General features: G+C 44.8%; 1 protein-coding gene across 2 annotated transcripts in view; it reads right to left on the bottom strand.

Annotated features, from left to right (window-relative positions):
* Nucleotides 1–3436: 3436 nt before the first annotated feature.
* Nucleotides 3437–27997, bottom strand: part of SDSL (serine dehydratase like) — a 55938-nt gene continuing 31377 nt past the window's right edge. For both annotated transcript variants that reach the window (XM_040351905.1, XM_040351904.1), the window contains exons 5-8: nucleotides 26101–26189; nucleotides 21374–21604; nucleotides 7972–8096; nucleotides 3437–3787 (exon numbers count right to left, since the gene is read on the bottom strand). In XM_040351905.1, the coding sequence (XP_040207839.1) occupies nucleotides 3594–3787; nucleotides 7972–8096; nucleotides 21374–21604; nucleotides 26101–26189 (639 nt within the window). In that variant the 3' untranslated portion in view covers nucleotides 3437–3593. The remainder of the gene's footprint in view (nucleotides 3788–7971; nucleotides 8097–21373; nucleotides 21605–26100; nucleotides 26190–27997) is intronic.

Raw genomic sequence — 27997 nt, 5'->3', positions numbered from 1 at the left:
TACAAGATAAAAGTGGTCTCTGTGGCGGATTCACCGCAAGATCACTTTTATTGGTGGTGGGAGAGGGCCCGCCGCTCTCTAGTGCCCTCTGCCGATTACCGGAGCCGTCGGCAGCGGCGGAAGGGATCCGGTCCTATCCCTTGCTGTGTGTGAAGACTCCATATCACTGCAGGCCGGAAGCGACGTCAAAACTTCACTTCCGCCCATACGTCTTAAAAGGATATTTTTTGTTATTTTTTCAAATGACAATTTTTTTTATTTTTTTTACCCAACTATGAGATCTGAGGTCTTTTTGACCCCAGATCTCATATTTAAGAGGACCTGTCATGCTTTTTTTCTATTACAAGGGATGTTTACCCACTTAAAAAAAAAAACACTTTCAGAATCAATAAAATCAAGTAAAATAAATAAGAAAGATAAAAAAAATGTTTTAAAGCGCCCCGTCTCGAAGAGGTCGCGCGCAGAAGCGAACACATACGTGAGTAGCGCCCGCATATGTAAACGGTGTTCAAACCACACATGTGAGGTATCGCCGCGATCGTTAGAGCGAGAGCAATAATTCTAGCCCTAGACCTCCTCTGTAACTCAAAACATGCAGCCTGTAGAATTTTTTAAACGTCGCCTATGGAGATTTTTAAGGGTAAAAGTTTGACGCCATTTCACGACCGGGCGCAATTTTGAAGCATGACATGTTGGGTATCAATTTAATCGGCGTAACATTATATTTCACAGTATAAAAAAAAATTGGGCTAACTTTACTGTTGTCTTATTTTTTAATTAAAAAAAGTGAATTTGTTCCCCAAAAAAAAGTGCGCTTGTAAGACCGCTGCACAAATACGGTGTGACAAAAAGTATTGCAATGACTGCCATTTTATTCTCTAGGGTGTTAGAAAAAAAATATATAATGTTTGGGGGTTCCAAGTAATTTTCTAGCAAAGAAAATTGGCCCAGATTCTCAAAGGGCTTACGACGGCGCAACTCAATGTATGCCGTTGTAAGTCCTAATCTGGGCCGTCGTATCTATGCGACTGATTCTTAGAATCAGTTACGCATAGATATCCTGTAGATCCGACAGGCGTAAGGCTCTTATGCTGTCGGATCTTAAATGCAATTTTTTTTTTGCCGCTAGGTGTCGCCTCCGTCGTTTTCCCCGTCGAGTATGCAAATTAGCAAAATACGCGAATTCCCGAATGTACGCGCGGTCGACGCAGTGAAGTTACGACGTTTACATTAGATTTGCAATGCGTAAAGTTGCCCCTGCTATATGAGGGGCAACCAATGTTAAGTATGGCCGTCGTCCCCGCGTCGAAATTTTAAAATTTACATCGTAAGTCGTCCGTGAATGGGGCTGGACGCCATTTATGTTCACGTCGAAACCAATGACGTCCTTGCGTCATTTAGCGCAATGCACGTCGGGAAATTTTAGGGACGGTGCATGCGCAGTACGTTCGGCACGGGAATGCACCTAATTTAAATGCTCTACGCCCCCTACCCGGCTCATTTGAATTAGGCGGGCTTGCGCCAGGGGATTTACGCTACGCCGCCACAACTTTACAGGCAAGTTCTTTGTGAATAAAGCACTTGCCTGTAAAACTTGCGGCGGCGTAACGTAAATGACATACGTTACGCCGCAGCAGTTTTACGCCCATCTACGAGAATCTGGGCCCTTGTTTTTAACTTGTAAACACTGAGTCTGAAAAACAGGCTCGGTCTTATGCTGCATTCACACCTCCGCGACAAGATACGCTACGTATTTTGCCGCGAGTGTGTAACTTTTTTTTTTTTTTTTTTAACAAAGCCTTCCCATTGCTTTGTATGGCCCAACGCCAATGCCGCCTGAAAAAAAGGGTCCGGGACTTTTTTTCAGGCGACAGGCGTACGGCGTCTATGAGATGTGAACCATCTCCATAGACAGCAATGGGAATTCTCCCCTCCAGCGGCACGAGCGTCCGGCGTTGGGCGTTTTGTCGTGGAGGTGTGAATGGGCTCTAACAGTGGTTAAGATTGAGGGACATGAAGACAGCACAGGACTATCAGCTGACAGGATTTCTAGCAGGATCAACTGATCTTTTTTTTTTTTTTTTTTTGCACTTATAAATTGATAGAACAAAACACTTTTTAAAAGTATATTAACAAAATGATTGATACAATAAAAGTAGCTGATTGGTGTGGTTTAAATACGTCTTAAGTTGTTACAGCTACATTTTTTTTAATTTTATTTAACCAGTTGGAAGGTAGATGGATAGATAGATAGATAGATAGATAGATAGATAGATAGATAGATAGATAGATAGATAGATAGATAGATAGATAGATAGATAGATAGATAGATAGATAGATAAATAGATAGATAGATAGATAGATAAAGATACATAAATAGATAGATAAAGATGCATAAATAGATAGATAGATAGATAGATAGATAGATAGATAGATAGATAGATAGATAGATAGAGATACATAGATAGATAGATAGATAGATAGATAAGGATACATAGATAGATAGATAGATAGATAGATAGATAGATAGATAGATAGATAGATAGATAGATAGATAGATAAAGATAGATAGATGAAGATACATAGATAGATAGATAGATAGATAGATAGATAGATAGATAGATAGATAGATAGATAGATAGATAGATAGATAGATAGATAGATAGATAGATAGATAGATAGATAAAGATACATAAATAGATAGATAGATAGATAGATAGATAGATAGATAGATAAATAGATAGATAGATAAAGATACATAGATAGATAGATAGATAGATAGATAGATAGATAGATAGATAGATAGATAAAGATACATAGATAGATAGATAGATAGATAGATAGATAGATAGATAGATAGATAGATAAAGATAGATAGATAGATAGATAGATAGATAGATAGATAGATAGATAGATAGATAGATAAAGATACATAGATAGATAGATAGATAGATAGATAGATAGATAGATAGATAGATAGATAGATAGATAGAGTATACCGGTGGCTTTACATTGATTTTCTCTGGCATGTTCTCCCCATCCCCTCCAGCTCTTGCAGTAGGGAAGGCCACAGTCTGGACTACAGGGTTTGCAGATAACATATTACAGCTGGAGGGAAAGCTGACTTGCCATAATTAATGGTGCTTCTGGTAATAGGATTTCCCAGCCCTGAGGAACCTTTTTACATAAGATATTGGCTGGAGAGTTATGATTTATAGGGGTCTGATCCCAAAGAGAATCTGCACGGGGACTCATGCTGGAAGGAAATTTATCAAGGCTAGCGAGAGAAGAGACAGAAAACACTGGTGCCGGGGGGAAACTGGCAAGCCAGAGAGAGGAAAAATGAAAAGTCCAGAAGGGATAGAGAAAATACAAGAGCGTTCTATTGATCAATAGCGCGAAATGAGGTCAGAGGTTAATAGAAATCTTGCAAACGTTTTGTTCTCATATTATTGACAATGTTTATTTGTGGCGTGACTCCCTCTTGTGAACAAACCAAGTATTGCCAAGTCTGCTACAAACATTCCAAGCAACTGTCTTTTTTTTTTGGTTTGCAAAACAGACGCTGTTTTAAATGATTTTATTTCAAAGGATTAAACCATTCCCAGTTTGGATTTAAAGTTCTGAAGCTCAGAGAGACTGATGGCGCTTCCCCCGCATACAACCATTATCAATGGTCCTTGTAGCTGTTGTAACTTGCCCTCTTGTTGCAGGCGCTGGATGTGTCCTGAATATACTGCAGAAAGGGCGGCGCCACATGCAGCCTCCACCAGCATCAGTTCATCATCTGGAAGAAAAAAAATGGGAAAGAGGAATAGAAGAAACAGTGCGAAACAAAATATACAGCAAAGGTTGTATATGACAGCTTTCTATAAAGAGCAGCAGCGTGACAGATCAATCATCAGTAGTCTGACATAACAAGGCCTCTGAAAGCTTGTTTCTAATTGGTTGATGTCGTTTACTAAACATGATTGCACAGATAAATGTCAGTGTTTTTGTTTTTTTAATTGTGTGTCCCTGATCTACAGATATTTAGCAGTAATAGTGCCGGCATGATATTTTTCCATCTCTCCATACTACTTGGGCCCATATAAATCTTTGGTGACTTCCTCTCCATTTGGGAGATTGCAGAATAGGATGCAATGGCTGGAAACATGCAAGAGCCAGAACACTGCGATGAATTTACATGCAGAGGGAGCAATTAAAGTGATTGTAAATGCTGTTTTTCTTTTTTTTTTAAATAACAAACATGTTATACTTACCAATACAAAAAAGGGGGAGTTGCGCTAAATTGTGCAAAGTAATTGATGGACACCTGTATGGCGTGAACACAATCCTGATTAGAAAATAAGTTTAGTGCATCAAAAATAGTATAGAGTAAAAACTCAAAATAGATAATTGAAAAAGGAGTGAAAAAATGAACACAGTCCAATATAGAGTAAACAGAAGAGCAGTGAGTCCCAAGTGTGCAAAACGAATCCACAGCGTTGTGATTACTGACGAACAGGAGACCTCCACCCACGAGAAACACTGACCCTTACCAGAAATAAGATCATAAACAGCAAAATTGAAAAGACCTCCACTGTCCACAGCAGGAACGAGTTCAAGCATCCATCCAATGATATTAACAAGAGCAATGAGTTAATCCCCCAATTGATCACCAGGTATAGGAACTCCAGAATATGCAAAGAAATCAGGGAGAGCTCATAGCGTAAAACCGTATGGTAATTTATTATATAAAAAACAGATTGTGCACTTACATCAATCCAATAAAAACGAGCATAAAATAACAGCCGGCCGGCCTGGTTTGGAGCGTGTGCCCGTGTCTTCCGGGTCCTCACACGTACAACGCGGTGACGTCACATGAACAAGTCCCTGTTGAGACGAAACGTCGGGAGGCGGCGCTTTGACGTCACCGCTCCAAACCAGGCCGGCCGGCTGTTATTTTATGCTCGTTTTTATTGGATTGATGTAAGTGCACAATCTGTTTTTATATAATAAATTACCATACGGTTTTACGCTATGAGCTCTCCCTCATTTCTTTGCATATTCTGGAGTTCCTATACCTGGTGATCAATTGGGGGATTAACTCATTGCTGTTGTTAATATCATTGGATGGATGCTTGAACTCGTTCCTGCTGTGGACAGTGGAGGTCTTTTCAATTTTGCTGTTTATGATCTTATTTCTGGTAAGGGTCAGTGTTTCTCGTGGGTGGAGGTCTCCTGTTTGTCAGTAATCACAACGCTGTGGATTCGTTTTGCACACTTGGGACTCACTGCTCTTCTGTTTACTCTATATTGGACTGTGTTAATTTTTTCACTCCTTTTTCAATTATCTATTTTGAGTTTTTACTCTGGACTATTTTTGATGCACTGAACTTATTTTCTAATCAGGATTGTGTTCACGCCATACAGGTGTCCATCAATTACTTTGCACAATTTAGCGCGACTCCCCCTTTTTTGTATTTGCATGTTTGATGTTGTATGACATTTTTGAGACGCAGCTGTTTACACATTTGTTTTTAATTTGGTATGCGCAATATTTTTTTCTGTTATGTTATACTTACCAACTCTGTGCAGTTGGATTTGCACAGAGCAGCCCCGATCCTCCTCTTCTCGGGTCCCTCTTCTGCTCTCATGGCCCCTCCTTCTGGTGGTTGCCCCCTCAGCCAGCAGCTTGCTACAGGGGGCACCCGAGACAGGTCAGTGCTCTGTGTATCCATTCAGACACAAAGCCCCCCTCTCTCCCCCGATTGGCTGACTGATTTTGACTGACACTGCTGTGTCTTAGCCAATCAGGAGGAGTGTCTGGGACAGCTAAGACACTCGTGGACACTGCTGCAGAGAAAAGGGGCTCAAGTAAGTGATTAGGGGGGTGCTGAAGAGGCTGAGACACACAGAAGGTTTTTTATCTTAATGTATAGAATGCATTAAGATAAAAAAAATGTCTGCCTTTACAACTCCTTTAAGTAACAAATAACCTTGACACATTTCCCTTAACCAAATCCATGGGTGTTACTAAGGTAAGGTGGTACGTAAAGAGAGGCTGTCATTCTGTCATTTCAGAATACATTTTGGAGGGCCTTTTTAAAGGCCACCTACAGACCAGCTTATACTCACCTTCACAGTGCTCCCCCACTGCTCTTTTTTCTGTGGTTGGTGATGCAAAATACTTGGTTGTAGACTAGGGTGACCAGACATCCCCGGTTTCCGGTGACAGTCCCCGGATTGAGGACACTGTCCCTGGATCAAGTCTGTCCCCGGTTTTGTCGCCGGATTGGATTTGAACAGGGGCTGGGGCAATTTAAAAAACAGTCCGTGCAGAATAAAACAAAAACATTCGGAAATACACAACCCTGCTCCACCGCTTTTTCCATTATCTGTGTCCCTTTCTGATGATCATGTGTTGGTCGGAGCGGAGGGAATATTTCTTCAGATTCGGGTGCATGTCTTCTGCCTTGGCTTAAGTCCAGGCCAGGCACCTGCTTATCTTCTTGCCTTCCATGGCGGAGTGACCTTTTCCTTCCATTTCCCTTCTAAATGTTTTTTTTCTTTTTCTGAATTTCTCACTTCCTGTTCCTCCTCAGTAAGCTGTTCTGTCTGACTAACCCCCAGCCAGAACGGCTCAGATGATAGGGGCAAGCTTACTGAGGAGAAACATAAAGTGAGAAATTCAGACAAAGAAAAAAAACATTTAGAAGGAAAATCAAAGGAAAAGGTAAGTGAACCAACAATGCACTAGCTTAAAGGAACCTATTTAGAAAATAAAAACGAACCTTTACAGCCCCTTTAACTCTAGATGACTAAAGCCTAGTACACACTATGAGATTATCGGACGATCGTCCTTTTTTTTTTTGCATGCTAATCTCCATATCACAAATTAAGAGGTTACTAAAGCACAAACATTCTCGTACAACAGAATAAAAATTGGAAAGTTATCAAGGGGTTAAGTGTGTCCTAGGGAGTGATTCTAACTTTGGGGGGATGGGCTACCACTGACTTGACAGCGATCGCCTTTACCGATGACAGAAAACAGTAGATCACTGTCCTGTCACTAGGCAGAACAGGGAAATGCTTTGTTTACATAGGCATCTCCCTGTTCTGCCTCTCCATGTTACGTTCGCGGGTCGCCGGCGAACATCGCGGGCACGGTCATGGAGTACGCGACGGTCGCATACTTTGCCCCGCTAGCAGCAAAATTAAAGGGGACGTACCTGTACGCCCATTTGCCCACCGCTGCTATTGTGCCGACATATATCGGCATGCAGCGGTCAGCAAGTGGTTAAAGGAGTTGTAAGGGCAGAAGGTTTTTTTATCTTCATGCATTCTGTGTGTGAAGATAAAAAGCCTTCTGTGTGTAACAGCCACCCCCTAACACTTACCTAATACTTACCTGAGCCCCATCTCTGTCCAACGATGTCCACGAACGCCTCGGCCGTCCGAGACTCTCCCTCTTGATTGGCTGAGACACACCCAGTTTTAATAAAGTAATGAGTTTCGATTTTGATGTTCAGAATCAACTCACAATCCAAACTGAAAAGCATTAGGTTGTTACTAAACAAAGGGCCAGATTCATGTACAATTCCGGCGGCGTAACGTATCCCATTTACGTTACAACCCTGCAAGTTTTCAGCGCAAGTGCTTGATTCACAAAGCACTTGCCTGTAAACTTGCGGCAGCGTAGCGTAAATCCGTCTGGCGCAAGCCCGCCTAATTAAAATGGGGCGTGTATCATTTAAATTAGGCACGTTCCCGCGCCGAACCTACTGCGCTTGCTCCGTTTTGTACGCCTGTCGGATCGAAGCCTAAAGCCGTAGTATCTTGGTTTGAGAATTCAAACTAAAGATACGACGCGGCAAATTTGAAAATACGCCGGAGTATCAGTAGATACGCCGGCGTATTTCGACTGTGAATCTGGCCCAAAGAGTTTAACAGGACAATTGATAAAATCACTATCCACTTCAAACATACCCAGGAACATCTCAATAGCTTGCACTGCTTCTTTATCATCCACGACCACAGAGGTAACTTTGTATTTTCTTGCACACTCCAGAGCTCGGTCACATACTGTTTTTGCACCTAGGCACTTGGCAATGCTGTAGAAAAATGTAAAAATACGTGATTTAAAGTTGTAATTTGGATGATCTCTTTCCACCCTGCCAAAATGAATTTATCTTGAGTGGAAATGTATTCGATAAAATCTACTAGAATAATATGCTGTACACACCCTCACACAGGGCCGGACTGGCCTACCGGGATACCGGGAAAATTCCCGGTAGGCCGCCGGCTGTCAATCAAATATTAATGAGCTCAGCTGCCTGTGGGCCACGGCGGCGGCCGCCATCGCGGCCGCGGCCGCACTTTTAAATTATGCGCCTGCCCTCTCCAGTGTCATGTTAAAGTGTCACTCACATTATGTATGTCAATAAAAGCAGCGGCCGCCGGCGGTTTGCGGCCGCCATGCTCGCCGCTGCACTTTCCTTCACGCGCTGTGCCTGTGTGGACTGGAGCGATCGCGTCACGTCACGTGTCTGAGGGAGGGGAGGAGCCGAGCGAGAGAAGAACCGAACGTCAGACCTTGTTCCATCTTCCCGTGCGGCGCCAGCACCGCCCAGTGCAGAGTCACGTGTCTTCAGCCGCAGCCAGAGGAGAAGAGTGAACGCCCGGCCCGGCCTGCCTTGGAGCACAAGGTGAGGAACAAATCCTGTATACTGTGTGTATCTCTCGACTCTCTCTCACCATATAACGGTGCACCCCCCGCCCCCCCTCCTCTCTCTTTGCTGCCCCTGGAAAATGTAAACAGTCTGTCTAATAATCTCAGAGAGGAATGGAATGGTGAGAGAGAGAGAGAGTCCAGTCCCCAGTGTCACCCAGTCCCCAGTGTCACCCAGTGTCACCCAGTCCCCAGTGTCACCCAGTGTCACCCAGTCCCCAGTGTCACCCAGTGTCACCCAGTCCCCAGTGTCACCCAGTGTCACCCAGTCCCCAGTGTCACCCAGTCCCCTAGTCCCCAGTGTCACCCAGTCCCCAGTGTCACCCAGTCCCCAGTCCCCAGTGTCACCCAGTCCCCAGTGTCACCCAGTGTCACCCAGTCCCCAGTGTCACCCAGTGTCACCCAGTCCCCAGTGTCACCCAGTCCCCTAGTCCCCAGTGTCACCCAGTCCCCAGTGTCACCCAGTCCCCAGTGTCACCCAGTCCCCAGTCCCCAGTGTCACCCAGTCCCCTAGTCCCCAGTGTCACCCAGTCCCCAGTGTCACCCAGTCCCCAGTGTCCCCCAGTCCCCAGTGTCACCCAGTCCCCTAGTCCCCAGTGTCACCCAGTCCCCAGTGTCACCCAGTCCCCAGTGTCACCCAGTCCCCTAGTCCCCAGTGTCACCCAGTCCCCTAGTCTCCAGTGTCACCCAGTCCCCAGTGTCACCCAGTCCCCAGTGTCACCCAGTCCCCAGTGTCACCCAGTCCCCTAGTCTCCAGTGTCACCCAGTCCCCAGTGTCACCCAGTCCCCAGTGTCACCCAGTCCCCTAGTCTCCAGTGTCACCCAGTCCCCAGTGTCACCCAGTCCCCAGTGTCACCCAGTCCCCTAGTCCCCAGTGTCACCCAGTCCCCAGTGTCACCCAGTCCCCTAGTCTCCAGTGTCACCCAGTCCCCAGTGTCACCCAGTCCCCAGTGTCACCCAGTCCCCAGTGTCACCCAGTCCCCAGTGTCACCCAGTCCCCTAGTCCCCAGTGTCACCCAGTCCCCTAGTCCCCAGTGTCACCCAGTCCCCAGTGTCACCCAGTCCCCTAGTCCCCAGTGTCACCCAGTCCCCAGTGTCACCCAGTCCCCTAGTCTCCAGTGTCACCCAGTCCCCAGTGTCACCCAGTCCCCAGTGTCACCCAGTCCCCTAGTCCCCAGTGTCACCCAGTCCCCTAGTCCCCAGTGTCACCCAGTCCCCTAGTCCCCAGTGTCACCCAGTCCCCTAGTCCCCAGTGTCACCCAGTCCCCAGTGTCACCCAGTCCCCTAGTCTCCAGTGTCACCCAGTCCCCAGTGTCACCCAGTCCCCAGTGTCACCCAGTCCCCTAGTCCCCAGTGTCACCCAGTCCCCTAGTCCCCAGTGTCACCCAGTCCCCAGTGTCACCCAGTCCCCAGTGTAACCCAGTCCCCTAGTCCCCAGTGTCACCCAGTCCCCTAGTCCCCAGTGTCACCCAGTCCCCAGTGTCACCCAGTCCCCAGTGTCACCCAGTCCCCTAGTCCCCAGTGTCACCCAGTCCCCTAGTCCCCAGTGTCACCCAGTCCCCAGTGTCACCCAGTCCCCAGTGTCACCCAGTCCCCAGTGTCACCCAGTCCCCTAGTCCCCAGTGTCACCCAGTCCCCTAGTCCCCAGTGTCACCCAGTCCCCAGTGTCACCCAGTCCCCTAGTCTCCAGTGTCACCCAGTCCCCAGTGTCACCCAGTCCCCAGTGTCACCCAGTCCCCTAGTCCCCAGTGTCACCCAGTCCCCAGTGTCACCCAGTCCCCAGTGTCACCCAGTCCCCAGTGTAACCCAGTCCCCTAGTCCCCAGTGTCACCCAGTCCCCTAGTCCCCAGTGTCACCCAGTCCCCAGTGTCACCCAGTCCCCAGTGTCACCCAGTCCCCAGTGTCACCCAGTCCCCTAGTCCCCAGTGTCACCCAGTCCCCTAGTCCCCAGTGTCACCCAGTCCCCAGTGTCACCCAGTCCCCAGTGTCACCCAGTCCCCAGTGTCACCCAGTCCCCAGTGTCACCCAGTCCCCTAGTCCCCAGTGTCACCCAGTCCCCTAGTCCCCAGTGTCACCCAGTCCCCTAGTCTCCAGTGTCACCCAGTCCCCAGTGTCACCCAGTCCCCAGTGTCACCCAGTCCCCTAGTCCCCAGTGTCACCCAGTCCCCTAGTCCCCAGTGTCACCCAGTCCCCTAGTCCCCTGTGTCACCCAGTCCCCTAGTCCCCAGTGTCACCCAGTCCCCAGTGTCACCCAGTCCCCTAGTCCCCTGTGTCACCCAGTCCCCTAGTCCCCTGTGTCACCCAGTCCCCAGTGTCACCCAGTCCCCAGTGTCACCCAGTCCCCTAGTCCCCAGTGTCACCCAGTCACCCAGTCCCCAGTGTCACCCAGTCCCCAGTGTCACCCAGTCCCCAGTGTCACCCAGTCCCCAGTGTCACCCAGTCCCCTAGTCCCCAGTGTCACCCAGTCCCCAGTGTCACCCAGTCCCCAGTGTCACCCAGTCCCCAGTGTCACCCAGTCCCCTAGTCCCCAGTGTCACCCAGTCCCCAGTGTCACCCAGTCCCCAGTGTCACCCAGTCCCCTAGTCCCCAGTGTCACCCAGTCCCCTGTGTCACCCAGTCCCCTGTGTCACCCAGCCCCAGTGTCACCCAGTCCCCTATCTCACCCAGCCCTGTGTCACCCAGTCCTGTGTCACCCAGTCCCCAGTGTCACCCAGTCCCCTAGTCCCCAGTGTCACCCAGTCCCCAGTGTCACCCAGTCCCCTAGTCCCCAGTGTCACCCAGTCCCCTAGTCCCCAGTGTCACCCAGTCCCCAGTGTCACCCAGTCCCCTAGTCCCCAGTGTCACCCAGTCCCCTGTGTCACCCAGTCCCCAGTGTCACCCAGTCCCCAGTGTCACCCAGTCCCCTATCTCACCCAGCCCTGTGTCACCCAGTCCTGTGTCACCCAGTCCTGTGTCACCCAGTCCCCTGTGTCACCCAGTCCTGTGTCACCCAGTCCTGTGTCACCCAGTCCCCTGTGTCACCCAGTCCTGTGTCACCCAGTCCCCTGGGTCACCCAGTCCCCTGTGTCACACAGTCCCCTGCTGTCACCCAGCCATGTGTCACCCAGTCCTCTGTCTCACCCAGTCCCCTATCTCACCCAGTCCTCTGTGTCACCCAGTCCCCTATCTCACCCAGTCCCCTGTGTCACCCAGTCCCCAGTGTCACCCAGTCCCCTGTGTCACCCAGTCCCCTGTGTCACCCAGTCCCCTGTGTCACCCAGTCCCGTGTCACCCAGTCCCCTGCTGTCACCCAGCCCTGTGTCACCCAGTCCTCTGTGTCACCCAGCCCTGTGTCACCCAGTCCTCTGTGTCACCCAGTCCCCTGTGTCACCCAGTCCCCTGTGTCACCCAGTCCCCTGTGTCACCCAGTCCCCTGTCACCCAGTCCCCTGCTGTCACCCAGTCCCCTGTGTCACCCAGTCCTCTGTGTCACCCAGTCCTCTGTGTCACCCAGTCCCCTGTCACCAAGCCCTCTGTCACCCAGTCCCCTGTGTCACCCAGTCCCCTGCTGTCACCCAGTCCCCTGCTGTCACCCAGCCCTCTGTAACCCAGTCCCCTGTCACCCAGCCCTCTGTCACTCAGCCCTCTGTCACTCAGCCATCTGTCACTCAGTCCCCTGTCACCCAGTCCCCTGCTGTCGCCAAGTTCTCTGTCGCCAAGTCCTCTGTCACCCAATCCCCTGCTGTCACCAAGTCCTCTGTCACCCAGTCGCCAAGTCCTCTGTCACCCAGTCCCCTGCTGTCGCCAAGTCCTCTGTCATCCAGTCCCCTGCTGTCGCCAATTCCTCTGTCACCGAGTCCCCTGCTGTCACCAAGTCCTCTGTCGCCCAGTCCTCTGTCACCCAGTCCCCTGCTGTCGCCAAGTCCTCTGTCATCCAGTCCCCTGCTGTCGCCAATTCCTCTGTCACCGAGTCCCCTGCTGTCGCCAATTCCTCTGTCACCGAGTCCCCTGCTGTCACCAAGTCCTCTGTCGCCCAGTCCTCTGTCACCCAGTCCCCTGCTGTCGCCCAGCCCTCTGTCACTCAGCCCTCTGTCACTCAGCCCTCTGTCACTCAGCCCTCTGTCACCCAGTCCCCTGCTGTCACCCAGCCCTCTGTCACCCAGTCCTCTGTCACCCAGTCCCCTGCTGTCGCCAAGTTCTCTGTCGCCAAGTCCTCTGTCACCCAATCCCCTGCTATCGCCAAGTCCTCTGTCACCCAGTCGCCAAGTCCTCTGTCACCCAGTCCCCTGCTGTCGCCAAGTCCTCTGTCATCCAGTCCCCTGCTGTCGCCAATTCCTCTGTCACCGAGTCCCCTGCTGTCACCAAGTCCTCTGTCACCCAGTCCCCTGCTGTCGCCAAGTCCTCTGTCGCCCAGTCCCCTGCTGTCGCCCAGTCCTCTGTCGCCCAGTCCTCTGTCACCCAGTCCCCTGCTGTCGTGACATGCTGAATCTGGTGACAAGTGGCAAGTGACATTTCCGAGTGTCTCCGATGCTCTCCGGTGCCCCCCACCTCTGGCCACATGCGGTATTGCATGCAATTGAAGTCAATGCGGAACAAATTATTTTTGTTTCCATTAACTTCAATGGGGAAACTCACTTTGATATGTGAGTACTTTGGATTACGAGCATTCTCCTGGAACGGATTATCCTCGTAATCTGAGGTTCCACTGTAATATATATATATATATTAATCTCCCTAGCCCTATGTGCTTTCATATCTGTCTTATCTTTATATAATACGCTCTTTAAATGTTTCTTTAAAATGTATGGTTTTCTCTTTTATAAACAAGAAAATAATGACGTTATGATGTTGGGCTGGTATAATAATGCTATGGGGCTGGTATGAAAGGTTTTCCAGGGCTGGTTTTTACTCCCAGTCCGGCCCTGCCCTCACATGCAAGGTTACTTACGGCTAAGTCCTTTTAATACCATTATAGCAACAAGTCTCCATGCCACCGGCTAGAATTCAATGAAAAAAATTATTCGTAGACTTAACTTGCGTCCAAAGAATACTGCTTTGTGTTATGCTCTCCTATCTTTTATCTTCCCCTACATCATCCCATATTTTTCTTTTATACTCATCTTCACATTCCTAACACAATCATGTTTGAAAAAAATAAATGATTGAAGCCCAGGGAATAAAAGATGGCCCCTTTTCTCAACTTATCAGATAAGTCACAAGCTGCTTCCAACCTTCTCATGTGGAAGTGTGTGTAGAGACAGCTCTCACTTCACAAGTGTCACATTGTCACAGTTAATTGGTCAGTGCAATCTTAAGGAAAGCATATACCGGTCAGGCACCAAGTCTTAATAACCCTACTGATTTGCTGATGTAGTGTGGGCTGTAATTACAGGTACTTCGAGGCCTTGTGACAGGCAGGCAGTCTTGTTTCTTACATCCCTATGAAACTATGTCCATTTGGTCAATGCTATGAGGATAGAAAAGGTTGTTTCAATTTGCTAATGCCACTCACAGATTAAAAAACGTATATATTAAGTGTACGTGTTTTTTCAATATCCCACTACCTGCCATTATTGTCTAGAAAACTTTACAAATGATGTAAACAGCTTCATATTCCTGTCATATCTCAGTACATGGCTGCATGCCTGTTATTTGGCATATAATAATAAGGAATTGTGATGATCACCTCTGATATTTGGGTCATCTTATGTCTTGCCATTTATATTTGTATACCAGGCTAGAATTAGGGCAACAAAGCTAATAAAGGGACTGGAGGACATTAGTTATGAAGAAAGGTTAGGAGCACTGAACTGTTCTCTCTGGAGAAGCGACGGTTGAGAGGGAATATGATTTCAATTTACAAATACCATACTGGTGACCCCACAATAGGGATAAAACATTTCCGCGGAAGGGAGTTTAATAAGACACGTGGCCACTCATTAAGATTAGAAGAGAAGAGGTTTATCCTTAGACTGCGAAGAAGGTTATTTAATGTAAGAGCGACAAGGATGTGTAATTCACATCCACAGGCGGTGGTTTCAGTGGAAGGCATCGATAGTTTCAAAAAACGATTGGATAAGCACCTGAAAGACCGCTACAGGGATATACAATGTAATACTGACATATAATCACACACATAGGTTGGACTTGATGGACTTGTCTTTTTTCAACCTCACCTACTATTAAACTATGAATTACATCTTTAATAGTTATTATTGTTGGAAGGACAACAGTCTGCTTACATACTGTGATTGTGTAAATGCATTATACCTATCTATCCAGCAGGTGGGGCTGCAGGGCTATAGTGTGTTATCTATGGTAATGTATTGAGAGAAAGTGTATGTCTTTCCTCATTGTGTTCTTGTATACTTCTGTTTCCTGTTCCATGATAAAGATATCCTCCATGAAAGTAAAGTATTATTTGCAAACAAGAAGCTTCCAGCGCATTATATGAATATTCTGCATAACAAGTTATGGGTCCCAGGCACTGGAAAGAATTCTACAGTGAGTCAGTGAGTACTGTATACATGTTACTGAAAGATGGCACGTGGTTCAGATGTGAAGTTTGCAATTGCAAAGCTGAACAATGGCAATTACCAGCTGTGGAAGTTTAAACTAGACATGCTTCTGAACAAGGACAACTTGTGGCAAGTGCTGAATACAAACAGACCCACAAATTGAGAGACCGAGGATTGGGACAGGAAGGATAGACAGGTAAAAGCAACTATAAGCTTACTAGTGGAAGATGATCAGCTTATCCACATAAGAACAGAAAAAAAGGCCAGAAGTACTTCATTACAAAAACTGCATGAGCCTTCAAGCCTCAATGGTAAGCTGTCTCTACTAAGAAAGTTGTACAAGAGGAAACTAGAAGAAGGCCAGCAAATGTGTGACCACGTCAAAGCTATGCTAGAAATTATAGAGCAGCTACACGCCATTGGAGAGGACATCAAAGATAACCAGATTAATGCCCTTCTCCTCTGCAACCTTCCAGAGACATATACGGTTCTTAATGCTTTAGTAACCAGACCCAAGCAGGAACTGACACTGGAATATGTGAAAGGCAAGTTAATTGATAAAGAAAATACAGGGCCTGTTTTGCCGTAAAAGGACCAATCACTTAAAAAAGGATTGTTCTATCTGGAAAGCCAAGCAGCGAAAGCTAAAGCTAACCACAAAAGAAAGAGTCAAAGCAGCCACAAAGGAAACTGTAGACACATCATGGAGTGGCACCTTTAAAGTGACACAAAACGGCAAGCCACGCAGCTGGTGCATAGACTCAGGTGCAACAAGCCACATGACTAGCAATTAAACCTTCTTCATAAACATTGATTACATTTCAAAAGACAATGTTTTCCTTGTAAATGTGAAAAGCATCACTGCAGAAGGTAAAGACCAGAGCTTCCTGAACTGCATTACAATACAAGGCAAGCAGATTATCCTTGTAACGATAGCGATTTATGTTCCAGAACTAGAAGCCAGCCCGTTTATCAGTGAAAAGTCTTGCAAACAACGGTATCACAGTTAAGTTCCAGGGTGATGAATGCACAATTCACAATAATAAGCGATTCCTCCCAAAAGGGAAACTGTATGATCGCCTATACAGGCTCATCACCACAGACCAGTAAGCCAATGTAACCTCTAATGACCTACACAGAAAATGTATTTACTTATGGCACAAGGGGCTGGGACACAGAAGTCTAGAAGCTATACAGGACATTATAAAGAGAGGTTTATCAAAAGATTTGCCAGTAGCACCTTGCAAAGTGCTCATGAAATGCGAGTGCTGTATAGAAGCAAAAGCCACACATGCTCCCCTTCCACAGGCATCTCAAAAAAAAAACTACCCACCCTCTACAGCTCATACACAATGAAGTATGGGGTCTAATGAAAACTCCCACGTCATGCAGGAACAGATATCTATGATGATTGATGACTGATGATTATTCGAGGTACATAACTACTTACCCGATGAAACACAAAAATAAAACATCAGAGAAACTTTAAGAGTCTGTTGCCATGTCTAGCAACAAATTCCAATGCAAACCAGGAATAATATGCACCGACATTGGGGGAGAATAAATAAGCAAAGAATTGGCCTCATACCTGAAGAGACAAGGAATAGTACACCAGACAACCACACCATACATCCCTGAACAAAACGGAGTAGCAGAAAGGAAAAAATTGCACTCGTATAGAAATGGCCAGGTGCATGTTGTCGGATGCCAACCTACCTCACAATACTGGGGAGAAGCAGTCATGACTGCAACCTACGTACAGAACAGATGACCCCGAAGAGCCATTAAAAGTACTCCATTCGAAATGTGGCATGGATCAAAGCCTAGCATAAGGCACATGAGAGTATTTGGATGCAAAGCATATGCCTATATTCCAAGTGAAGAGCAATCCAAGCAGGAGAACAGAGCCATAGGGGGCATTCTAGTAGGCTACAGTGAGAAAACTAAGGGTTACAGAATCCTACACCCAAAAACTGACAAAGTGACAATAAGCTATAGTGTTTATTTTGATGAGAGCCCATCATCAGAAACACCAATCCCTGAAAGCTGTGAAGTAAATATGCCAAGCAAACCAGAAGAAAAGTTTGACCAAAGTGAACCTGTGCAGGAGTCAGAACAAGAGTTGGAACTCACAATGTCTAAATCAAGTTCCCCACCAGATCCTGCTTAACTGCCTGAAGTCAGAAGATCCACTCGGACTACAAAGGGGATACCACCCCACAAGTTGTCATACACGGTCAAGACACACAGCATACTTGAACCAAGATCCTGGGAAGACATATAAAAACTGCCAAAACGTGAAGCCAATAAAACGAAGAAAGGCAGCAGAAGAAGAATTAAAGTCACTTCAAGAATATAAAACCTGGACACTCCTAACCGCAAAACTATAGGAAAAATTGGACTTTCAAAGTAAAGTCAGATGCAGAGGGAAAATCCACAAATACAAAGCCAGACTAGTTGCCAAGGGTTACTCCCAAAAATTCGGTGAAGATTACGATGAAACATTCGCTCAAGTCGTAAAACACTCCACTATCAGAGCGCTTGTGTTGCAGCCGGGAAGGGCATGCAAGTCAAACACCTAGACATTGAAACTGCTTTCCTATATGGAGACATTAAGGAAGACCTCTACATGGAGCAACCACCAGGGTTTGAGCAAGGAGACAACCTTGTGTGTAAACTTAAGAAGAGCATCTATGGTCTTAAACAATCTGCAAGGATGTCGAATGAAAAAGTAAATGAAGTGCTTACCAGAGAGGGATTCTCAAGAAGTAAAGCAGACCCCTGTCTCTACTCCAGAAATCAAGAAGACAGATGGATATACATCCTTATCTATGTTGATGACGTTATAACCTGTTTTGAACAAGAAGGGGATTACAATCAGATAGTTCACAGGCTAAAAGAACATTTTTAAATCAAAGAGCTAGGGAACATTAGCTACTATCTGGGAATCCAAATCCAAATAGAGAGAGAAGAAAATTGAAGTTATCTTCTCAACCAATATCAAAAAAATCTCCAAAATCTTGGAACTCCATATGTAAGAAGGAAGTGGAAACTCCTATGGAACCATGTTTTCAAAAGAGCATTAAAGCAGGTAAGCTGCTATATGTTGCCACTGTGACAAGACCAGACATAGCCGCAGCAGTGGGCATACTATGTGGGAAATTATCAGCTCCCTGTCAGTGTGACTGGAACACAGTAAGAAGAGTGATGCAGTACCTCAAAGGAACAATTCAGATGAAGTTATAGTTACCAGCAACATCAGATCAAACACTAGTTGGATATGTGGCTGATGATTGAGCCGAGGACTGTGCAGATTGCAAATCCACAAGTGGATTCTTCTTCCAGTATGGGAAAGGAACCATAAGTTGGTCTAGTCAAAAACAGGTAACTGTTGTTCTATCTTCAACTGAAGCAGAGTGCATTGCAGCAGCATATGCATGTCAAGAAGCGATATGGATTCATGAACTTTATGAGGACACTGGGATCGACATATCAAAACCAATTCCCATTTTTGAAGACAACCAGAGATGTATAAAGCTTACGCAATCAGAAAAGGTCAATCCTAGGACCAAACACATTGACGTCAAGTATCACCTACTGAGGGAAAATTAAGAACAAGGTGTTATTGACATTCATTATTGCCTGAGGAGAGGACTGCAGGTGCACTCACCAAGCCTTTGTTGAACTAACATCATAATTATACCCAGAAGAAGCTGAATGTAATGTAACAACGCACATGCTGTTCAGATGGGGTATTGGAAGAACAACAGCAATCTGCTTACATACTGTGACTGTGTATATGCATTATACATATCTATCCAGCAGGTGGCGATGCAGTGTTATAGTGTGTTATCTCTATAAGTAATGTAATGAGAGGAAGTGTTTGTCTCTCCTCACTGAGTTCTTGTACACTTCTGCTTCCTGTTCCATGATAATGATATCCTCCATGAAAGTAAAGTATTCTCTACAAACAAGGAGCTTCCAGCACATTATATCAATACTCTGCATAAAAATTATAACAATAATCCCCAAGTTCTCCCACTCCTACTGAGTAGAAACACTACCTCAATAGTATGCTTTGCATGGAAAAGTTAATCTATGCTCACTAGGGAATTCAGTGTAGGGAATGTGGCTTGCAAGTCTAGGTATGGCTATTCATATTTTTTCAACGTCCCACTGGGCTAGTAACTGCATTAGGCAGTAATTACTCATTACTATTGAGATATGGGTGAACTATTCTCAGTTCCCCCTGATGAAGTCACGTGTCGTGACACAACACATAGGGAGTCCCTGATATAGTGCAGACTGGAAGTGACATGAGAGAATTATACTGCTAAGCACTTTTTTATCTTATATCCTAAACACGCATATGAGATTGGTGTTTTAAAGGGACCATCACTCCAAATTTGGAGGCACCATTTGGGGAGGATAAGGAGGGTTCCTGTTACCCGGACTGACCAGACCAATTCATGGTAATACTTATAAGGTGTATATAAGCCTTATTTAAGGTGAGCGTTCTGTGAGCACATTGGTGACACATAGCAGTGGAAGAACACTACACTTTGGGACATCACTTTGAATGAACTGAATATTATCACCGATTCAGTTATATTTGAACATTATCATTTGATTTATTTTTGCACTTTATATGTCATTGGTTTGTGCTTGATACTTTAAATGATTGAGTTGTTTCACATACAATATTCTTAAGGCATGCTGTATGGCCCATATTTTTTTATCTGATTTATGTATATAAGCACACTGGTATCACCTGTTTAATTTAGCGGTACTATTCAGCCAGAGCAGCTCCAACCTTCACTTAACCGATATGGGTGAACTATAACCCTATAAATTGAGTTATGGGTATGGAAATTTTAGTCTTATGATCTACACTGCATGCTGGTTTTTGGTTGGGATGGTGGAATCTTATGGTGCAATTGACCGACATTCTAAATTGTGAAGTTATCGATATATTGTGCCTTTATAAAGTGTCCTTAGATTGTTCTGTATGAGGGGTTAGATCTAACAAGGAGTTCTGTTATTTACCATATGTTACATGTGGAATTTTCAATAAAGTTTCATTTAAAAGAAAAAGCTATTATTACAACTTTTGTCATATTTGTTGGTTATAAAAATAATGTGGGTGGATGCAGGAATCCCTCACTTGAGTGAATGCAGGTATCTATTAGTGTGTTTTTTTATTCAACCAGCTGGCTGAACAAAAAAAAGAAAACAAGCCACGTGTACCCATCCTAAATACCTTGGGCTAGATTCAGCAACAAGATACGGCGGCGTATCTCCAGATACGCCGCCGTAATTTCAAATCTGCGCCGTCGTATCTTTACACCGATTCTCAAAGGCAGATACGTTTAAAAAATAGGCTTCCTCCGCCGACGTAACTAGAATACGCTGGCGTATAATTGTGTGCAATTTTACGCTGGCCGCTAGGTGGCGCTTCCGTCGTTTTCGGCGTAGAATATGCAAATGACCTTGATACGCCGATTCACAAATTTACGTACGGCGCTATTTTTTTACGTCGTTTACGTTAGGCTTTTTCGGCGTAAGGTTACTCCTGCTATTAGGAGGCGCACGCAATGTTAAGTATGGCCGTCCTTCCCGCGTCGAAATTTGAATTTTTTACGTCGTTTGCGTAAGTCGTTCGCGAATAGGGCTGAACGTAATTTACGTTCACGTCGAAACCAATACGTCCTTGCGGCGTACTTTGGAACAATGCACACTGGGATATGTACACGGACGGGTCACCAAGATTTTACATAAAACACGCCCCCTCATCCGCATTTTAATTACGCGCGCTTACGCGGGCCCCATTTACGATACGCTGCCGTAACTTAGAAGGCAAGTGCTTTGTGAATACAGCACTTGCCTCTCTAACTTACGGCGGCGTAGCGTAAATACGATACGCTACGCTAACGTAACATTGCGCACCCCTACCTGAATCTAGCCCAGTATTTCTAAGTGGAGGAGCCCAGGTTTTAAGAGTGACATCTCTTAGTTACTCAGAAGGGTTAAAATGCTCTTTAATTTGCTTTTATTATGATCCTAATTTGAAATTCCAAGTTCATTTTTTTAATAACATACATGCCTGGACATCTGGATGGGTCACATTGATGTGAGTTGTCAGGCATGTCCTCTTAAAGTCTTACCTAGTAATGTCAGGCAAAGTTACAGATTTCCCAGCTTCAAGGGCCGCATTCAGACAGTGTGCTCCCAATGTTTCCATGGCAATGATGGGCACATCAGACCACCCAACCCTGGTAAGTCCTTCTATAATTCCAGAAAGGAGCCCTCCACCTCCTACTGAAAGCACAAGAGCTCCCGGCTTCTGATTCCCCAGAGCTGCTTTCAATTCCAGCACCAGACTAGAGTGACCTTCCCTAAAGAAGGAAAACATATGTGTAGTAGTAGTAACATGAAAACAAGATTTGTTAAATTGAAAGTAAATGCAAAACACAAAGCCATATAAAACCTTATACTCAGATTACTGTATATCTGATTCTCTCACATGGCCCATTCCAGTAAGGCTGGCCATACATTATACCATTTTCTTATTCTATTTCCTTTAGATTTCCATTCAACTATGTAGTGCAAGGGCCTGCCTGATTGCATACAAATTTACAGTCTTTAGGGTTGACCTTATTTTATATGGTTTGATAAACCCTAAAAGAAAATTGTTTAATGTATGGCCAGCCTAGGTGCAAAACAACATGCTCCTGGCCATTTCTCTACCACTCTGTCCAAACTCATGACCTAAATCAATGGACTATTGTGAAGGTCCCTTAACTCAAATCACTGCTACCTCTAGGCCAGTGGTTCTCAACCTGGGGGTCGGGACCCCCTTGGGGGTCGAATGACGATTTGCTAGGGGTCAGCAAATCCTGGGCTGTTCCTGAAGCCCGCACTCCTCTCCCAGCCTTTTCACGGCCGCCCATCAGGGCTGTCCCTGGAGCCTGTGGCCACCCAGGTGGGCTGTTCCTGGAGCCCACGGCTGCCCAGTCAGCCTCTTCACAGTCATTCAGTTCACAGCATGGCTGGGGGGGGGGGGCAGAGACTAGAGGTCAGCTGACTGATGAGGAATGTAAAATGAGAAGGGCTGAAAGAGACCCTATCTCCTGATTTCGGCATAGGTATCACTGCTTCGAGACACCACAAAGTTGGAGACACAGTGAACCCGGAGACACAGTGAGTAACACTACCTGTGATTATAGTTGCCATTAAAAGTCCCCACTACAGTTCTCAGATCAGCAGATGACCTGGATCAAGAGCACCTAAGTTGGCTGATCAGAACTCCCCCCAGCATTGCCACTGATCCCACACCCCATCACCACTGCCACTGATCCCACCCCCCATCAGCACTGCCACTCATACTAACTCCCAGCCAGCACTGCCACTCGTAACAACCCCCCCCCCCCCCCCCACACACACCAAGGTAAGTGAAGGACTAAAAATAGAGAATACATGGAAGGGAGAGGAAAAGAAGGGGAGGAATAAAGAAAAAGGGTGAGAAAGAATAAGAGAAAGAACAAGAAATGCGGCTAGAGAGAGGGATGGGGGGAAAAAACAAGAAATTAGGATAGAGAGAGATAAAGGGGAAAGAAAGGAAGAAAAGAGAACAAAGAGAAAGAGGAGTGGTACATCCTAAAATGTATCATAGGGGTTTTAATACTGTACAAGTGGAAGGAAACGCTAGGGGTGAAAATGATTTGTCTTGCCTTGGGTGCTGACAACCCACCCTAAGAAAATTATTTTAATGTTAGGGGTCCCCACAACTTGGGAAATGTTAGCAAGGGGTCACGGCACTAGAAAGTTTGAGAACCACTGCTCTAGGCAGACTGGCTGCATTGTCCATCATAGCCTTGCCTAGCCCGACACAACTCACAACACAAAAACAGGTCCTTAAAGGTAAACAATTACCCTTGTTTTAGAGGTCCCCTCACACAGCAAGGATTAATGCTCATTTTTTTCTAGGGTACCATTAAAAGTTGTTTTACTTAGCTTTTCCCTTGCTCTCCCAGCACCCAGTGCTCTCCTCTTCTCTTCTGTGCTTAGGATTGTGGGTAGGCCCTTGACAACCTCACATACAATGTAGGATTGCTATTTCATTGCACATGGTGTTGTGAGAGTTGATCAAAACTGTGCCAAAGAGAAGTGGCTTTAAAGGACCAGTTGCACAGAGAGGATGAAGACTATGGGAGCAAGGGATAAAGTAAGTAACATACTTTTTGATAGTACCCTAGACAAAAATTTGTACTTAACCCCATTTAGTGTGGGGAAAGCTCCTCTGCAAGGACCTTTTGAATGTTTCCAGGAGTTTAGCATTAAATTAGTTCTTACCTAATACCTGATGTTAAAACCTTTTGTTGCTTTTTGTTGTTCAATGTCAAATAAATGTAATTAGATAGGTAGAGAGGTGCTCAGGAGAGAGGTGTTTTGTACCAGCTGGAGTGGCTTAAGATTGCAGGGTCTGTTATAAGTCCAGCAGAGCAGAGACCATGACAGTCACCCCGTGACACAATTGCACAGAAAAACTAGTTGTATAGATAATTTTGCATTAAATAGTTCCTTTTATATTGTATAAAAAATAAGCTAAATTGTCACTAAACCCACATCTTAAAAAATCTATCAATGAATGTTGTATTACATGCTGTTCATACTCACTCACTCAACATGAGATTTGTTTTCTGCATTCTACAAAAAAAAACTGGTTGATCCTGCTGCTCTCTATCTCCACCTTCTGTTCACGTCCCCAATTCAGCTAGAGGTATTGCAGCTTTGGTGGCAACTCTGCACATGTTCAGTTTGAGTTTCTATGCTGAGCATTTCCTCCCACTGACCTCTGAACAGCCCATGTGACTATAGAATAACATATGTGGGTGTATACACAGTGGTAAATGACAGCCCACTCCCTCCCTCCTCCTTCATGCCCACTAACCAGCTAAACACAATACAGTATATAGGGGGCGGGATATTACATGTAGATTAATGGTGGTTTTACATCCTTTTTATGCTAAAACACAGCCTGGAGGGACTGGCAAAAATCCACCCACGCCATGTGATTCTCCACAAAACAATAACGATTTGAGTTCAAATATATATTTGTTTGCCAATTTAAAACAGTTTATTGATATTATTATTTTTTTTTACTCAGTATTCCAAATGCCTTTTTTTAATAGGTGACCAGCATCAGAGGAATATAAGCCACATCTGCTTATGTTTGCTTGCAGACAGACTGGGGAAAGAGCTGGGTCATGTGACAGCTGTATATCAACTAGGAAAAGGGTACTTAGCATTTTTTTTATTAAAATAATTACAGTGCCATCATCCCCATACAGAAATAGGAGGGACCATATAAATGAAACAGTGTGTGTTTATTATCACGTTAATACTGTTAGGGCTAGAAGGAAAAAAAATGATGTTTCAACATGCATTAAGCAATGCTCCGATCTTTGAGAGCTACGTTTGATTGTGTAACGTTCTCATATGTGCAGTGGAGCAAGTGCATGAACACTTGGGCGCATTCACATGATCAAGCAAGGGATTATGGGCACTTATTTAAATCCATGTGCCCTGTTTATGTTGTCAGTCATGCTAAGGCCTTTGTGGAGGAAACAACTTACTGTATAAATGTCCAGATGCACCTAGAGGATAATCTAAAGCAACCCTTCTCTACCTTTTTACCCTAGAGGAACCCTTTAAATAGTTTTCAGGTTTTGGGGAACCCCTGATAAAAATAAATATTCTTATGTTTTTAGAAACCTTAGTGCAATCAATAAAATGTAGAATGTTTTAAATAAAATAATAAATAGTGTATTTCACACCCTGGGTAGAGGATTTTTATACACCCCCTTGTCTGTACAGAAGATTTTTAGTAATAGTGTTGAAATTAAATGATTCAGGCAGACAGTAAAAAATGTTGTGTTCAACATTGGGGGTCAATGGAGTGCCCCCACGCATTGTTGGTCAATGTAGGTAGAAGATCAGTTTGCCATTGCTCAGTGCTCTAGGGCAGTGTTTCTCAACACACCCCAGGGCACCCCAACAGGTCATGTTTTCAGGATTTCCATTATTTTGCACAGGTGATTTGATCAGTTTCATTGCCTTAGTAACTACCACAGCTATTTCATCTGAGGGAAATCCTGAAAACATGACCCGTTGGGGTGCCTTGAGGACTGGAGTTGAGAAATACTGCTCTAGGTCGACACTAAAGCACTGGTTGAAAAAGCCAGATCTAAATTGTGAATGAGACTTCTAAGAAGATATAAACTACTTTCTCAGTGATATGTTTAAAGAATTCCACTATAGTTAATAACATAATGCCTTATATCTAACATACTCCAATTTTGGAACAAAGGTTAAATTTTCAGAGACATACCAGTGATCATGGGGGGACATTTATCAAAAGGGAAGCAGAAAGAATCTAAAGCAGCTGTGCATGGCAACCAATTTGCTTCTATCGTCAGATTGCTACAATAAAGCTTTAAAAATGAAATAGAGAAGTTAATTGGTTGCCATGCACAGCTGCTCCAGATTCTGACTACCCAGTTTTTGTATACTGCCCCATATGAGTCTTAAAAATATGCAGGTTTTGTAGAGTTGATACCGCAGTAATTGCAGATACAAAACTTCTTCTTGGCTATTTGGCGGTTTTGAATTAAGCAAAAACACATGCTGTGCTGCATCAATGCACAGGAATCTAAATGACTTCAACAATGCAACATGCGCGCTTGTATCATTTATTACAACAGCTGATACAGGGACTCTGACAGCAATCATCTAATTGATTAATGCCTAATGGTATGTGTCATTAATAATCTACAGTCACTGCAGGCCTCTAAGGCAGCTGATAAGTGGCGTCCCATCCCCAGATACTCACCAAAGCAGAGGATGGTTAAATGGAGAGATGTACACAGAACCTGGAGCCTCAGCCAAGCGGTGAGCATGGGCATCTGCATCATCCCAAACCTATGGCAAATGTTTCTTATTACTATTTTACAGGATTTATATAGCGCCAACAGTTTACGCAGTGCTTTACAACATGGGGGCAGACATTATAGTTACAATACAACTCAATACAGGAGGGATCAGAGAGCCTTGCTCATTAGCACTTACAATCTAGAAGGGAGGGTCAGGTTATTAGCTAAAACACAATACCTAAACCAAATATGTCAATTTCTACAATGCCGTTTAGAAAGTTAGTGGTAAGAATTAAAATTGGATGTATTTCGCGCTACTGGTGAATATATGTGTAATAGAGAAAAATGCTATTGAAAGCTGCTGGATCTATTGGTGTTCACTATACACAAAATGGAATAAAAATAAATTGATGATCCTGCGCTAGAGAATACAACTCGTGCAAACAATAAAACGGTATCTCTGATGCTACCCTGTTTACCCAAAAATAAGGCCTACCCTGAAAATAAGACCTAGCATTATTTTTCAGGAGGGCTGCAATATAAGCCCTACCCCGAAAATAAGCCCTAGTTAAAAATGTTTGTAAAATACTATAATCCACTCTATTACAGTAGTATATAATGTACAATGTGTGTGTTTCTGTAATATAATTGCGGGGAAGAGAGCTCCGGCGGGTAACAGAAGCACAGAGCGGCTCTATAACAAAATGTATTTGGCACAATTATATTACAGAAACACACACATTGTACATTATATAATACTGTAATAGAGTGGATTATAGGATTTTACAAGCATTTTAACTCAGTTCACACTGGGGATTCCTGACAGGCAGGAAGGGAGAGAAGACGGCACATTACATGGTAAGACCTACCCCGAAAATAAGCCCTACTGTGTCTTTTGTTGCCAAAATTAATATAAGACCCGGGCTTATTTTCAGGGAAACACGGTAGATGGACTTACAGTCCAAACACAATATATTAACAATAGTGAATCAGCAAACAATATGTATATAAATAATTAAATATTTAACATATATGGGTAATCAATAATCCCAAGGTGCACAGATAGAGTGCAAACTGTAACAATATGATCAATAGTCCAAAAGTGCACAAAACTCCAAAGAAGTGCAAAGTGCGGCTACGTGCAAAAATACAAAAAGGTTCAAAATTAAAAAAGTGCAAAAATGTATAAAGCAGCCAAAATGCGGCCACATATGAAGAATGGTTCAATATAACAATGAATATCAGGATGTATAAAAAGTTCTATTCAAATGAATGGTGGAATCAGGCAGGATCATCAATTTATTAATTTCTTTTTTAGTGGAAAGAATTGCTATCTGCCAACTAAACTTTTATGTCAAAGAAAAGGGTCACAATTTTAGTGTGTGTTGTGGTGAAAAGGAACTTTGCACATTAGTAGTTTTTGTGTTGTTGCAATTATCATCACCCTATGACATTAAATCACTTCAACCCTTCTTGTAGTAATATGTGGTACTGAATGTATATTGTGATATTAATATATGTATATGTAGCGCCCCATTACTTTCAGTATGGGCACTACGCTGAAGTTAGTGGGGAATGGGAGAGTTATTTTGCTTCCATTCGCAATTTGCTAAATTGGGGCTGCTGTCCTTTCGGAACTGTCCCGTGGGTCAGTCTGCGTTCCTGGGGTGCGATCCCACCCCTGGGTGACAGTTGGCGCTAGAGGGGTTCTGACAGAGCCACTTTTCCCCAGCAGCCAATTAGAGGAGTTTTCCCTCACTGGGCATGCTGGGGAGGGATATATCGGTGACAGACACCATTGATTTGTGTTCTTCTTCGCGGGGTCCCGGTTCCAGGTGTGGCATCTACCTTTAGGGT

This window comes from Rana temporaria, chromosome 1 (genome assembly GCF_905171775.1).
Source record: "Rana temporaria chromosome 1, aRanTem1.1, whole genome shotgun sequence".
In the NCBI taxonomy this organism is placed as follows: Eukaryota; Metazoa; Chordata; class Amphibia; order Anura; family Ranidae; genus Rana; species Rana temporaria.
Note: the sequence above shows the minus strand (reverse complement) of the source record. Positions and strands in the feature narration are given on the sequence as shown.